The sequence below is a fragment of the Panulirus ornatus genome, chromosome 2, assembly GCF_036320965.1.
Source record: "Panulirus ornatus isolate Po-2019 chromosome 2, ASM3632096v1, whole genome shotgun sequence".
NCBI classification, from domain to species: domain Eukaryota; kingdom Metazoa; phylum Arthropoda; class Malacostraca; order Decapoda; family Palinuridae; genus Panulirus; species Panulirus ornatus.
Genome location: NC_092225.1, coordinates 52,998,363 through 53,014,867, shown reverse-complemented (window position 1 = coordinate 53,014,867; position 16,505 = coordinate 52,998,363). Strand labels below are relative to the sequence as shown.

At 45.1% G+C, this 16,505-nt stretch overlaps 1 protein-coding gene across 4 annotated transcripts in view; it reads left to right on the top strand.

Moving 5' to 3' along the window:
- The window catches only part of LOC139756413 (membrane-associated transporter protein-like), a 256,616-nt gene that overhangs the window by 160,759 nt on the left and 79,352 nt on the right, over positions 1-16,505 (top strand). For 2 of the 4 annotated variants that reach the window (XM_071675855.1, XM_071675848.1), the window contains exon 3: positions 8,318-8,957. The exons of 1 other annotated variant lie outside the window; for it this stretch is intronic. In XM_071675855.1, coding sequence (XP_071531956.1) covers positions 8,749-8,957 — 209 coding nt within the window. In that variant the 5' untranslated portion in view covers positions 8,318-8,748. Of the gene's footprint in view, positions 1-8,236; positions 8,958-16,505 lie in introns of all 4 variants that reach the window. One more of the 4 variants, XM_071675864.1, reaches the window with a different exon arrangement.

The following is a 16,505-nucleotide window of genomic DNA, read 5'->3' as shown; positions in this document are numbered from 1 at the left end:
GCAGACACATCCACGTCAGGTGGAGTGGTAGACCAGTCTGGGGTGATGATGATCCTGGTGGAGCAGACACATCCACGTCAGGTGGAGTGGTAGACCAGTCTGGGGTGATGATGATCCTGGTGGAGCAGACACACCCACGTCAGGTGGAGTGGTAGACCAGTCTGGGGTGATGATGATCCTGGTGGAGCAGACACATCCACGTCAGGTGGAGTGGTAGGCCAACAGCGAGACACAGAATGTTGTATGACCGTCGTGAGAGACCGGGGGTGGGTGGTGGGTGACCCAATGTGTAATTACCGTGGTGAACGCGACGCGCTGGCTGTGTTAAACGTCACTTCGATTAGCTGCTGTGTTAGACATTACATTATTGGTCCTCTGCTGTGTTAGACGTTACATTATTGGTCCGCTGCTGTGTTAGACGTTACATTATTGGTCCGCTGCTGTGTTAGACGTTACATTATTGGTCCGCTGCTGTGTTAGACGTTACATTATTGGTCCGCTGCTGTGTTAGACGTTACATTATTGGTCCGCTGTTGTGTTAGACGTTACATTATTGGTCCGCTGCTGTGTTAGACGTTACATTATTGGTCCGCTGCTGTGTTAGACGTTACATTATTGGTCCGCTGCTGTGTTAGACGTTACATTATTGGTCCGCTGCTGTGTTAGACATCACAGTGGCCAGCTGCTGTGTTAGCCGTCATACTGACCAGCTGCTGTGTTGGGAATATTAGCGACTGTGTACCATTAGGTCGATGTAAACCATACAGTGTTTAGGGCCATTGTGGCATAGAAAGGATGACCAGGCCAGGTGCAGGAGTCTGTGGCGCAGGGGTCGGAAGGAGGTTTCGTCTGTGGCAGGCGAGACACAGACCTGGGATATGTCCCACGGTAGTTATGTACTGTAGTTTGCCTTGTTCAACAGCAGTAGGACCCGAACCATAGATAGATATCGCAAGCCTCAGGTCAGCAGCATCTGTGCCACAGAGATCGCCAGATCTCCACTCAGTGTGGCATAGACTTGACCACGTTGTTGTGGGTGACGGGCTACGTGTGTGTGTGTGTGTGTGTGTGTGTGTGTGTGTGTGTGTGTATTTTCGTACGTGTGTGTGTGTATGTGTGTGTGTGTGTGTGTGTGTGTGTGTTGGTGTTGGAGGGAAGGGGAGACCTCCTCATCTCACGTATTTCGAATTCATCGTGACAGCTGGGGACACATACACCATTTTCTCTTCTCGTGTTCATCGCTCAGGAATAGCTAATGTGACACCATCGTGTTCCCCAGGTTCGTCTCCACCAGAATTCTTAACACAAGCTCTCCTCCCCCCCCCCTCTCCTCCTCCTCCTCCTCCTCCTCCTCCTCCTCCTCCTCCTCCTCCTCCTCCGCCGCCGCCGCCGCCTCCTCCTCCTCCTCCATATTTTGCTGTAGCTTCGACAGTTTCAGACAAAAGTGGTACCGGACCACATTCTCTCGTGGCTGTTTCGGATCCTTCAGTATGCTCTCCTCCCACACACACACACACACACACACACACACACACACACACACACACACACACACACAACCTTCAGATCCTCATCCGTATAACAGTTATATACTAACTACCATTAGGGTGGCTCTCTAGTCTCTTTTTTATATAACCTGGGCCATACGGCTGGAAACCTGGACTGGTTAGGTTCATCCTGAAGAACGCGGTTGGGGTAACTGCTTCGCTCCTTCTGTTTACATCGTATGGGTTTCACTTGTAAGGTTTCATATGGTTTGAATCGTCTCATCTCTCACTTTCCGAAGCCTGTGTGGATCACAAAGTCTTCTTCCAGATCGTCCGAATGGTTTCCAGATGGCAAAATGTCTTAATTCTTTCCTCTCCAGCTTGGGATAGCTGGGGGTTGTTTTTTCTTTCTCCTCATATTGGCTGATGCCTTCAAGGTTCTTCATTGGGACAGATGGTCTCGCCTGACTGTGAATCACGCCAGGGGCTACCCCGAGGTTCGAATCCTGGCGAAGGTAGTCGACTCAGCCAAGCTGGATTAGCGCATGTAAATGCTCGTGGCCAAGTCGTAGCGCTACTGTGGAAGATGTAGCCTTTACTTTTCGTGTGCTTCCTGTAGATACGGAGCCGCCCTAACGTCCTCCCTGTGTTCTTCGTCCTACTTCCTCCACTCCCACCGTTAGACCAGGATAATGTCTCTCAGACTAGACGTTGTTTCAAATCCGAATCTCCTCTTCCTCTCCTCTCTCAAACCCTCTCTACCTTTCTTATTTCCCCCGAGGGACTCTGTTATTTGGCCAGTCTCCTCCGTCAGTATACTTGGCATTAATGTAATGAACGTAGCCTCTCTAGTTTCTCGAGCACACTGACATCGTGGCAAGTCTGTCGAAAGAAATCGAGACCGTTTTGTTTAGGTCTTGATTTCATTTTCTCGCGGGCCGTTCCTCGACGTGTTAGGGAGAAGAAAGAAGTAGATTCGGTTCTTTTCTGAAGAGAGGAAGGCTTTCTTCACCTCCTCCTCGTCCCCTGGCGAGGGTAGTCAGCGGGTGGTAGTTCTTGTCTCGTTCACTCCACCTCCCTCGCTTCTCAATTTGGACGCCCTCTCCTCCCCCCTATACCCTTGTGTTGCTCGTCTGTCTATCTGTTGTAGGTGTTATTATCTTGGTTTCTGTTGTGTAGAGTTGGTTGTAATGCTGTGCCTCTCCTCCACCTCTCCCTAGGGTCATCAGGAAGCATCCAGTAGGCCACTTCCTCCCACACATCGTTGGCGGTTCCATGGTTGGTCGAGCCGACGTCTGTTTTTTCCCCTCCCACCGCCAAACTCTGGAAGTCGGTACTTTTTTTTATCTGTCCTTTCCAGAGCTTACACAATATCTCTTCCGGTAAAAGTAGTGTATATATATATATATATATATATATATATATATATATATATATATATATATATATATAACTTCGCCATTTCGCGCGTTAGCGAGGTAGCATTAAGAACAGAGGACTGAGCCTTTCAAGTAATATCCTCACTTGACCCCCTTCTCTCTTCCTTCTTTTGGAAAATTATAAACGAGAGGGGAGGATTTCCAGCCCCCCGCTCCCTTCCCTTTTAGTCGCCTTCTACGACACGCAGGGAATACGTGGGAAGTATTCTTAATCCCCTATCCCCAGGGATAATATATGTATATATATTATATTTATATTTATATTTATTTATTTATATTTATTATATTTATGGATCTGGAGAAGGCATATGATAGAGTTGATAGAGATGCTCTGTGGAAGGTATTAAGAATATATGGTGTGGGAGGAAAGTTGTTAGAAGCAGTGAAAAGTTTTTATCGAGGATGTAAGGCATGTGTACGTGTAGGAAGAGAGGAAAGTGATTGGTTCTCAGTGAATGTAGGTTTGCGGCAGGGGTGTGTGATGTCTCCATGGTTGTTTAATTTGTTTATGGATGGGGTTGTTAGGGAGGTAAATGCAAGAGTTTTGGAAAGAGGGGCAAGTATGAAGTCTGTTGGGGATGAGAGAGCTTGGGAAGTGAGTCAGTTGTTGTTCGCTGATGATACAGCGCTGGTGGCTGATTCATGTGAGAAACTGCAGAAGCTGGTGACTGAGTTTGGTAAAGTGTGTGGAAGAAGAAAGTTAAGAGTAAATGTGAATAAGAGCAAGGTTATTAGGTACAGTAGGGTTGAGGGTCAAGTCAATTGGGAGGTGAGTTTGAATGGAGAAAAACTGGAGGAAGTGAAGTGTTTTAGATATCTGGGAGTGGATCTGGCAGCGGATGGAACCATGGAAGCGGAAGTGGATCATAGGGTGGGGGAGGGGGCGAAAATTCTGGGGGCCTTGAAGAATGTGTGGAAGTCGAGAACATTATCTCGGAAAGCAAAAATGGGTATGTTTGAAGGAATAGTGGTTCCAACAATGTTGTATGGTTGCGAGGCGTGGGCTATGGATAGAGTTGTGCGCAGGAGGATGGATGTGCTGGAAATGAGATGTTTGAGGACAATGTGTGGTGTGAGGTGGTTTGATCGAGTGAGTAACGTAAGGGTAAGAGAGATGTGTGGAAATAAAAAGAGCGTGGTTGAGAGAGCAGAAGAGGGTGTTTTGAAGTGGTTTGGGCACATGGAGAGGATGAGTGAGGAAAGATTGACCAAGAGGATATATGTGTCGGAGGTGGAGGGAACAAGGAGAAGAGGGAGACCAAATTGGAGGTGGAAAGATGGAGTGAAAAAGATTTTGTGTGATCGGGGCCTGAACATGCAGGAGGGTGAAAGGAGGGCAAGGAATAGAGTGAATTGGAGCGATGTGGTATACCGGGGTTGACGTGCTGTCAGTGGATTGAATCAAGGCATGTGAAGCGTCTGGGGTAAGCCATGGAAAGCTGTGTAGGTATGTATATTTGCGTGTGTGGACGTATGTATATACATGTGTATGGGGGAGGGGGGTTGGGCCATTTCTTTCGTCTGTTTCCTTGCGCTACCTCGCAAACGTGGGAGACAGCGACAAAGTATAATAAAAATATAAAAAAAATAAAAAAAAAAATATATATATATATATATATATATATATATATATATATATATATATATATATATATATATATATATTTTTAATTTTCCAAAAGGAGGAACAGAGGGGGGGCCAGGTGAGGATATCCCACAAAGGCCCAGTCCTCTGTTCTTAACGCTACCTCGCTAACGCGGGAAATGGCAAATAGTTTAAAAGAAAAGAATATATATATATATATATATATATATATATATATATATATATATATATATATATTACACATGACAGCTAAAGACTGAGTGTGAACCAATGTGGCCTTTGTTGTCTTCTCCTAGCGCTACCTCGTGCGCGTGCCGGGGGTGAGGGAGGGTGCCATCTCATGTGTGGCGGGGTGGCGACGGAAATGGATGAAGGCAGCAAGTATGAATATGTACATGTGTATGTATGTATATATATGTATATGTATGTATACGTTGAAATGTATAGGTATGTATATGTGCTGTGTGGACGTGTATGTATATACATGTGTTTGGTGGTGGGTTGGGCCATTCTTTCGCGTGTTTCCTTGCGCTACCTCGCTAACGCGGGAGACAGAGACAAAGTATAATAAAAGAAAAGAAAATGATAAATATACGTGACGAATGTCTGGCTTTGCTCTTACCAACATCCCCCGACCATGATGAGGTCACCAGTGTCTGTGGTCTGGGTCGCAAAGAGAAATACGAATGAAACAAATGGATGAAGGAGGTTAGAGTTGGTCATCCATGGTGTCATACAGCATATCACGACCCTCTGTACGACCCTTGAACACGACGGTACGACCCTTGAACACGACGGTACGACCCTTGAACGCGACGGTACGACTCTTAAACACGACGGTACGACTCTTGAGCAAGACGGTACGACCCTTGAACGCGACGGTACGACCCTTGAACACGACGGTACGACCCTTGAACACGAAGGTACGACTCTTGAACACGACAGTACGACTCTTGAACAAGACGGTACGACTCTTGAACACGACGGTACGTCCCTTGAGCAAGACGGTACGACCCTTGGGCACGAAGGTACAACCCATGAGAACGACGGAACGACCCTTGAGCATGATGACGACCCTTCACGCTCAAGGGTCGTACCATCATGCTCCAGGGTCGTCCCTTCGTGCACGAGGGTCGTACCATCATGCTCAAGGGTCGTGCACTCTCACGCACTTCCCTTTCACTGTCACACCTTTCCCTCCACTCTCACGCACTTCCCCTCCACTGTCACACCTTTCCCTCCACTCTCACGCACTTCCCCTCCACTGTCACACCTTTCCCTTCACTCACACTCTTCCCTTCCACTGTCACACCTTTCCCTTCACTCTCACACTCTTCTCTTCCACTGTTACACCTTTCTCTCCCCTCTCACGCACTTTTCTTCCGCTGTCACACCTTTCCCTCCACTCTCACACACTTCTCTTCCACTGTCACACCTTTCCCTCCACTCTCACACACTTCTCTTTCACTGTCACACCTTTCCCTTCACTCACACACTGCTCTTCCACTGTCGCACCTTTCCCTTCACTCTCACACGCTTCCCTTCCACTGTTACACCTTTCCCTTCACTCACACACTTCCCTTCACACACTTTCCTCTTTTCTCACACACTTCCCTGCTCTGTCGCACACTTCCCTTCACTCACACTTCCCCCTCTCTCACACATTTCCCTTAACTCTCACACATTTCCTTCCTCTCTCACAAACTTTCCTTCCACCCACACTCTCCCCTCAACTCAATCCACTCCACTCTCACTCTTCCCTCGCACACTCTCCCTTCGTCTCACATACTCTACTCCACTCTCACCACACACACACACACACACACACACACACACACACACACGCACACACATTCTACTCGTGCATGCTGCCTTCCCTCTCACACACTCCTCTAAGCTACGCTATCACACTCCCTTCAGACCACGCATTCTCCCCTCCAAACACACACACACACACACACACACACACACACACACACACACACATACATACATACATACACACACAGACACACACACACACACACACACACACACACACACACACACACATACATACACACATACACACACTAGCCACTCATACTTACTCTCACAATCCCATATCCTTTGAGACACTCTTTTCCCTCCCACACTCTCCATATAGTCATTTCCACTCTCACGCACTCTTCTCCAGACACACTCACTCACACACTCTCCCCCGTGCGCTCCCACTCCGACCTCTCCCACACAGCCGTAAAAGTCTTTCAGAAACTGTCCATAGCAATAGAGTCGAGTCCCCTTTCTTGTGGCTCTCAACCCTACTCCAGCGATTCCTAAAAGCGATTGGATCCCAAGAATTTGTTGTCGCAAGTTCTCTCGTAATTTTTGTCCCGTCTGTCGCTTATCATATATATATATATATATATATATATATATATATATATATATATTGATTTGTCAGGAATTGTGTTCGAACTTTTTAACTCTCTCTCTCTCTCTCTCTCTCTCTCTCTCTCTCTCTCTCTCTCTCTCTCTCTCTCTCTCTCTCTCTCTCTCTCTCAGACCAATTCTTTTTTTTTAGTCTTCATCTCTTGGCAGCTTTGTGCATGAGGAAAGGTCAATGTTCAGTTAACTGAAGCGTTAGCGCCATTTGACGATATTGGCTGAGATTTTCTTGTTATGTTGTGGTGGGTGGGGAGGAGCCTTCTGCTGTACTATCCTGTCTCCATCTGTAGTGGTGGGTGGGGAGGAGCCTTCTGCTGTACTATCCTGTCTCCATCTATAGTGGTGGGTGGGGAGGAGCCATCTGCTGTACTATCTTGTCTCCATCTGTAGTGGTGGGTGGGGAGGAGCCATCTGCTGTACTATCTTGTCTCCATCTGTAGTGGTGGGTGGGGAGGAGCCTTCTGCTTTACTATCCTGTCTCCATCTATACAGATTAGGAATGTAAGATACTGTTACCCTCCTCCAGCAGATAACCTCGTCATAGACCAAGTCTTCCCTTGCCTCTCCCTCCCCTCTACGAACCCACGAAAAAGACCAAAGGTCTCCCATAAGATCCTCCTATACCAGTCCTGAAGTCCCCCAGACCTGCCAGGGATCTGTCGTGAGAGGTCTGCTGACACCAAGACCTTGGCCACCTCTTATGTGACGCGAGCATACAACATGACACGCTCCCTCCGTGTTGTCACATTACGATATGACGCTTGTTCGGTTGCTTGATCTTATCACACAACTCCCTCAGTGTACAGTGTGAGTTTAGGACACAACAGCCTTCACCAGTGTCATGAGCTTACGACACACGAGACTCGACGGATGTTGTGAGCTTAGGACATAACAGACACCCCAGTGTGTGTGTGTGTGTTAGAAGGCCTCTGTTATTGAAACACTGGTCTATGTAAACTTACAACATAGGTATGTTTAAGAAAGCAGAATTATCTCATATATATATATATATATATATATATATATATATATATATATATATATATATATATATATATATGTATTGACTATTATGGATCACGAAATTGGGATATGCTATAGTAGTGAAGAAAACAGTGTTACGAACAATGGTCTGGATTTAAGTCCTTGTAGTTTCAGCGTGAGGTCAGAGCACTGAGGGAGGGGCTGGGATGAAATTCACGTGGGTAATTGTATTGGGTCATAGTAACAGTCACATTGGTCTAAAATACTCATCCTGCTTTCTAATCTCTTTTTAGACACTTCATAAGTGTTTAGTAACAGAAAATTTTTAATCGAGTAAATACACTTGAAGAAAGTGCTTCCTTTTTGTTTTACAGGTGAAAAAAAAGGAAAATATTGATTAGTGACATGTGTTTCGTGTGTGAATTAGTGCCGTGACTAAAATCATGATGGTGGCTTTGATTTCGACAGTGAAGTAAGGCGTCCATCTGATACCGTTGTGATGAATTAAGAAATCTTATCGTATGGGTCAAACGCATGCAGTGCAAATACATGCATTTAAACTTCTGTAACTTACAGTCAAATAAGAGAAAGTGTAGAGATAGTCGACGTCTTGAATAGCGTCCACCATTGCAACGCCAAATTAACTTCACTCGAAACGGGCTGAAAAGAAAAAAAATCGTGGTGGCAAAAACAATAACTGGCAACGATTAACCAATCAAGTCTCCGCGCGGAAAAGGGGAAAAAAAAAAAAAAGCGCGCGAACCCAATAGAAAACGCGGGAAAACTCAGACAACGAGCGTCAATCATGGACGACAAGTTAGCTTCGTACACGGGCGGCCTTCACGTCTTCAAGAGCTACCTGAAGGAGAAGTGGGGCACGCTGAAGGAGCAAGGGGCCTCGGGGACTATCCATGAGCTCAAGGAGAAGACCGGGACGAAGGTGGACGACCTGAGAGAGAAAGCCATCAAGAATCTCAACCGTGGTGAATGTGAGGACTACTCCCACATCTACAAGTAAGTCCTCATGAATACAAGTAGATGTAGAGGTAGATGGCTGCTCTACCACAAAGTAGATAATCTATTATTCATGAGATGTAGAAGAGATAGATGAAAAGGATAAATGGAAATAGGTATATTCTGTTATCCCCGATGGCTGGGTAACGCTTCTTGTAGACTCTTAACATTTCTTATTAAGTAGTTTAGATTACGTGTATGTTTCTTCCAGCTCAAGTGTGCCATAAGTTCTTTCCAGACTTCACTTGTTCCAGGGTTTCCATTTATTGTTATGTAGTGTTCCAGAGTCCAATTATTTAGTGTTCCAGGGTTTCCGGTTATTGTGCTTATATAGTGTTCCAGGGTTTCCAGTTATTGTTATGTAGTGTTCCAGAGTTTCCAGTTATTGTACTTATTTAGTCTTCCAGGGTTTCCAGTTATTGTACTTATATAGTGTTCCAGGGTTTCCAGTTATTGTGCTTATATAGTGTTCCAGGGTTTCCAGTTATTGTGCTTATATAGTGTTCCAGGGTTTCCAGTTATTGTGCTTATATAGTGTTCCAGGGTTTCCAGTTATTGTGCTTATATAGTGTTCCAGGGTTTCCAGTTATTGTTATGTAGTGTTCCAGAGTCCAATTATTTAGTCTTCCAGGGTTTCCAGTTATTGTTATGTAGTGTTCCAGAGTCCAATTATTTAGTCTTCCAGGGTTTCCAGTTATTGTGCTTATATAGTGTTCCAGGGTTTCCAGTTATTGTGCTTATATAGTGTTCCAGGGTTTCCATTTATTGTGCTTATATAGTGTTCCAGGGTTTCCAGTTATTGTTATGTAGTGTTCCAGAGTTTCCAGTTATTGTACTTATATAGTGTTCCAGGGTTTCCAGTTATTGTGCTTATATAGTGTTCCAGGGTTTCCAGTTATTGTGCTTATATAGTGTTCCAGGGTTTCCAGTTATTGTGCTTATATAGTGTTCCAGGGTTTCCAGTTATTGTGCTTATATAGTGTTCCAGGGTTTCCAGTTATTGTGCTTATATAGTGTTCCAGGGTTTCCAGTTATTGTGCTTATATAGTGTTCCAGGGTTTCCAGTTATTGTGCTTATATAGTGTTCCAGGGTTTCCAGTTATTGTACTTATATAGTGTTCCAGGGTTTCCAGTTATTGTGCTTATATAGTGTTCCAGGGTTTCCAGTTATTGTGCTTATATAGTGTTCCAGGGTTTCCAGTTATTGTGCTTATATAGTGTTCCAGGGTTTCCAGTTATTGTGCTTATATAGTGTTCCAGGGTTTCCAGTTATTGTGCTTATATAGTGTTCCAGGGTTTCCAGTTATTGTGCTTATATAGTGTTCCAGGGTTTCCAGTTATTGTGCTTATATAGTGTTCCAGGGTTTCCAGTTATTGTGCTTATATAGTGTTCCAGGGTTTCCAGTTATTGTGCTTATATAGTGTTCCAGGGTTTCCAGTTATTGTGCTTATATAGTGTTCCAGGGTTTCCAGTTATTGTGCTTATATAGTGTTCCAGGGTTTCCAGTTATTGTGCTTATATAGTGTTCCAGGGTTTCCATTTATTGTGCTTATATAGTGTTCCAGGGTTTCCAGTTATTGTTATGTAGTGTTCCAGAGTTTCCAGTTATTGTACTTATATAGTGTTCCAGGGTTTCCAGTTATTGTGCTTATATAGTGTTCCAGGGTTTCCAGTTATTGTGCTTATATAGTGTTCCAGGGTTTCCAGTTATTGTGCTTATATAGTGTTCCAGGGTTTCCAGTTATTGTGCTTATATAGTGTTCCAGGGTTTCCAGTTATTGTGCTTATATAGTGTTCCAGGGTTTCCAGTTATTGTGCTTATATAGTGTTCCAGGGTTTCCAGTTATTGTGCTTATATAGTGTTCCAGGGTTTCCAGTTATTGTGCTTATATAGTGTTCCGGGGTTTCCAGTTATTGTGCTTATATAGTGTTCCAGGGTTTCCAGTTATTGTGCTTATATAGTGTTCCAGGGTTTCCAGTTATTGTGCTTATATAGTGTTCCAGGGTTTCCAGTTATTGTGCTATATAGTGTTCCAGGGTTTCCAGTTATTGTGCTTATATAGTGTTCCAGGGTTTCCAGTTATTGTGCTTATATAGTGTTCCAGGGTTTCCAGTTATTGTGCTTATATAGTGTTCCAGGGTTTCCAGTTATTGTGCTTATATAGTGTTCCAGGGTTTCCAGTTATTGTGCTTATATAGTGTTCCAGGGTTTCCAGTTATTGTGCTTATATAGTGTTCCAGGGTTTCCATTTATTGTGCTTATATAGTGTTCCAGGGTTTCCAGTTATTGTTATGTAGTGTTCCAGAGTTTCCAGTTATTGTACTTATATAGTGTTCCAGGGTTTCCAGTTATTGTGCTTATATAGTGTTCCAGGGTTTCCAGTTATTGTGCTTATATAGTGTTCCAGGGTTTCCAGTTATTGTGCTTATATAGTGTTCCAGGGTTTCCAGTTATTGTGCTTATATAGTGTTCCAGGGTTTCCAGTTATTGTGCTTATATAGTGTTCCAGGGTTTCCAGTTATTGTGCTTATATAGTGTTCCAGGGTTTCCAGTTATTGTGCTTATATAGTGTTCCAGGGTTTCCAGTTATTGTGCTTATATAGTGTTCCAGGGTTTCCAGTTATTGTGCTTATATAGTGTTCCAGGGTTTCCAGTTATTGTGCTTATATAGTGTTCCAGGGTTTCCAGTTATTGTGCTTATATAGTGTTCCAGGGTTTCCAGTTATTGTGCTTATATAGTGTTCCAGGGTTTCCAGTTATTGTACTTATATAGTGTTCCAGGGTTTCCAGTTATTGTGCTTATATAGTGTTCCAGGGTTTCCAGTTATTGTGCTTATATAGTGTTCCAGGGTTTCCAGTTATTGTGCTTATATAGTGTTCCAGGGTTTCCAGTTATTGTACTTATATAGTGTTCCAGGGTTTTCAGTTATTGTGCTTATATAGTGTTCCAGGGTTTCCATTTATTGTTATGTAGTGTTCCAGAGTCCAATTATTTAGTCTTCCAGGGTTTCCAGTTATTGTGCTTATATAGTGTTCCAGGGTTTCCAGTTATTGTGCTTATATAGTGTTCCAGGGTTTCCAGTTATTGTACTTACAGTGTTCCGGGGTGTGTTTTAGTACACTGTACGCTAAGTTTTCTGTGGTTTGCGTTGATTAGCTTTTAAGTGTTCCATGGTTAACTGTTACGACAGTTAAAGTGTTACTAGGTACGTCTTCATATGGCCTCAAGTGTTCCATATTGCTTTGAAACCAAGTGTTTCAAGGTATTGTTTTAACCCCCTCCCCCACCTCAAGTGTTTCAAGGTATTGTGTTAACACCCCACCTCGTGTTCCATGGTATGTTTTAACCCCACCTCAAGTGTTCCATGATATGTTTAACCCCACTTCAAGTGCTCTATGGTATGTTTAACCCCCACCTCAAGTGTTCCATGGTATGTTTTAACCCCACATCAAGTGTTACATGACATGTTTCACTCCCACCTCAAGTGTTCCATGGTATGTTTACCCCCCACCTCAAGTGTTCCATGGTATGTTTACCCCCCACCTCAAGTGTTCCATGGTATGTTTACCCCCCACCTCAAGTGTTCCATGGTTTATATATATCTTAATTCCACCCAGTGTTTCATGGTATGTTGCAACTTTACTCCCGGGTGTTACATGGTATTTTTATTGCCTCACCGAGACGTGGGACCGAAGCTTAGGCTTCAGCTTCGGCTTCGGTGTCTCGTATTCAGGTTTTACAGGCCTTGGCCTCGGCTTCTCGGAGCCAGGTTTTACAGGCCTTGGCTCCGGCTTCGGCCTCGGCCTCGAGAGCTGGAGGCCTTGACACCAGCTCCATGACTGCTTCACTTCCCCTCTGCCAATCGCGTGACGCACGCCCTCCGGGTAACGCCCCCGGTGTCACAGTGATTGTTACTGATGTTTGTTACGGTGACGGTACGGTCTGTTGACCGCGTTACCTCTGTGTCACAGAGAGAGAGAGAGAGAGAGAGAGAGAGAGAGAGAGAGAGAGAGAGAGAGAGAGAGAGAGAGAGAGAGTGTCCTATGCTTGTAGTCACAGGCAAGACATCAACTTGTGTTAGGTCCTCACCCCAGCCAGCCGGCCAGTGACACCCAGACAGACAGACAGCCGTCTATCGACAGCCAGACAGCCGTCCAGCGCCCTTGGTTCAAACAGGAGTTCTCTCCTCGTCCGTGTGTGTGTGTGTGAGGCAGGAACACACAGATGACGCCACGGAAGGTGGGACGTGACACACGAGGCAACAGCACTAGGGACAGTAAGTGTCCCCCCCCCCCCCCATCCTCCTCCTGACATCACCAAACTTCATTTTGAAGGCCCTAAATCCCCCTCCCCCCCAAAGGGGAGGTACATCACCCACCCGACCCAACAGATAACTGTGTCACGTGTGTGTGTGTGTGTGTGTGTGTGTGTGTGTGTTTGGACCCCCAAGAACCCTGAGTATTTCTCTGACCCCTTGGAATACACGTAAGCGCTCCGCAACCCTGCTGCGGGAGGGAGTTAAGGTGTTTACGCTGCTGCATTGATATGGTATATACAGGGAGAAGGAATGTGTTGGAACGTCTATGTTGATATGATGTCTGAGGTTAGGTTAGGTAGTTACAGGACTCTTCTATTGGTTGGGTTAGGTTAGGTAGTTACAGGACTCTTCTATTGGTTGGGTTAGGTTAGGTAGTTACAGGACTCTCCTATTGGTTGGGTTAGGTTAGGTAGTTACAGGACTCTCCTATTGGTTGAGTTATGGGCGTTAGTTATTGGAATGTATTGGGTGGATTATGAGGGTCGTTTATAGGACTTAACTGGTTGGGTTATGGGGTCAGTTAGAGGACTTTACTGGTTGGGTTATAGGGCTCAGTTATAGGACTCTGCTGCTTTTCCTACCGACACACACACACACACACACACACACACACACATATATATATATATATATATATATATATATATATATATATATATATATATATATATTTTTTTTTTTTTTTTTTTTTTATACTTTGTCGCTGTCTCCCGCGTTTGCGAGGTAGCGCAAGGAAACAGACGAAAGAAATGGCCCAACCCCCCCCCATACACATGTATATACATACGTCCACACACGCAAATATACATACCTACACAGCTTTCCATGGTTTACCCCAGACGCTTCACATGTCTTGATTCAATCCACTGACAGCACGTCAACCCCGGTATACCACATTGCTCCAATTCACTCTATTCCTTGCCCTTCTTTCACCCTCCTGCAAGTTCAGGCCCCGATCACACAAAATCTTTTTCACTCCATCTTTCCACCTCCAATTTGGTCTCCCTCTTCTCCTCGTTCCCTCCACCTCCGACACATATATCCTCTTGGTCAACCTTTCCTCACTCATTCTCTCCATGTGCCCAAACCATTTCAAAACACCCTCTTCTGCTCTCTCAACCACGCTCTTTTTATTTCCACACATCTCTCTCACCCTTACGTTACTTACTCGATCAAACCACCTCACACCACACATTGTCCTCAGACATCTCATTTCCAGCACATCCATCCTCCTGCGCACAACTCTATCCATAGCCCACGCCTCGCAACCATACAACATTGTTGGAACCACTATTCCTTCAAACATACCCATTTTTGCTTTCCGAGATAATGTTCTCGACTTCCACACATTCTTCAAGGCTCCCAGAATTTTCGCCCCCTCCCCCACCCTATGGTCCACTTCTGCTTCCATGGTTCCATCCGCTGCCAGATCCACTCCCAGATATCTAAAACACTTCACTTCCTCCAGTTTTTCTCCATTCAAACTCACCTCCCAATTTACTTGACCCTCAACCCTACTGTACCTAATAACCTTGCTCTTATTCACATTTACTCTTAACTTTCTTCTTCCACACACTTTATCAAACTCCGTCACCAGCTTCTGCAGTTTCTCACATGAATCAGCCACCAGCGCTGTATCATCAGCGAACAACAACTGACTCACTTCCCAAGCTCTCTCATCCCCAACAGACTTCATACTTGCCCCTCTTTCCAAAACTCTTGCATTCACCTCCCTAACAACCCCATCCATAAACAAATTAAACAACCATGGAGACATCACACACCCCTGCCGCAAACCTACATTCACTGAGAACCAATCACTTTCCTCTCTTCCTACACGTACACATGCCTTACATCCTCGATAAAAACTTTTCACTGCTTCTAACAACTTGCCTCCCACACCATATATTCTTAATACCTTCCACAGAGCATCTCTATCAACTCTATCATATGCCTTCTCCAGATCCATAAATGCTACATACAAATCCATTTGCTTTTCTAAGTATTTCTCACATACATTCTTCAAAGCAAACACCTGATCCACACATCCTCTACCACTTCTGAAACCACACTGCTCTTCCCCAATCTGATGCTCTGTACATGCCTTCACCCTCTCAATCAATACCCTCCCATACAATTTACCAGGAATACTCAACAAACTTATACCTCTGTAATTTGAGCACTCACTCTTATCCCCTTTTCCTTTGTACAATGGCACTATGCCACTATCCCACACCATATATATATATATATATATATATATATATATATATATATATATATATATATATATATATATATATATATTCCCGAAAACCAACAGAAAATAACGACATTGCGCGAAATCCAGCAACAATACAAATTAGAATCAAGTCCTGCGTGAAACACCCTTGACCCGCAATCAGATCTGTGACCGCAGGTCGGCGCTTCTGGCCACCACAGTCACCACGGCCGCAGCCGCCGTCGCCGCAGCCGCAGCGCCAAGCAATCGAAACCGTTTCACCTTTTCAGTCGTGTGTGTGTGTGTGTGTGTGTGTGTGTGTAGAGAGAGAGTGTGTGGGATCCCGTGCAAGTGTTCGTCAGTCGTTGTTTAACGCTCAGTGATTGGTGTAATAACCTCCAGCCAACGGCGGTCGGCCAATCAGGAGGGAGGGAGGGATGGTGAGGGAGTGGTGGTATGTGAGGGAGGGAGGGATGGTGAGGGAGTGGTGGTGTGTGAGGGAGGGAGGGATGGTAAGGGAGTGGTGGTGTGTGAGGGAGGGAGGGATGGTGAGGGAGTGGTGGTGTGTGAGGGAGGGAGGGAGGGATGGTAAGGGAGTGGTGGTGTGTGAGGGAGGGAGGGATGGTAAGGGAGTGGTGGTGTGTGAGGGAGGGAGGGATGGTGAGGGAGTGGTGAGGGAGGTTGTGTGTGAGGGAGGGAAGCTGGGGATGTTATAGTAAGGAAGGGTGGGACATGGAGGGAGGGAGGGAGCGACTTCGAGGGTGGATAAAGAGAGGGAGAGGATCGGTTACGAGATGAATAAAAGGGAGGTGGGAGAGGTATGGGAGGGAAGGCTAAGGCGACGATGAAAGAGAAATTGATGGAATGGGATGTTTACCAGTCAAAGAAAATGGGATGTAAGTGTCCTGGAGGAGGATGAACGAACTCCATAACCTAACTCGTCCATTTATCTCGTAACTGGACAGTTATTGAAGCGTCTCACACCACTCATATCTGACCCTCCCCT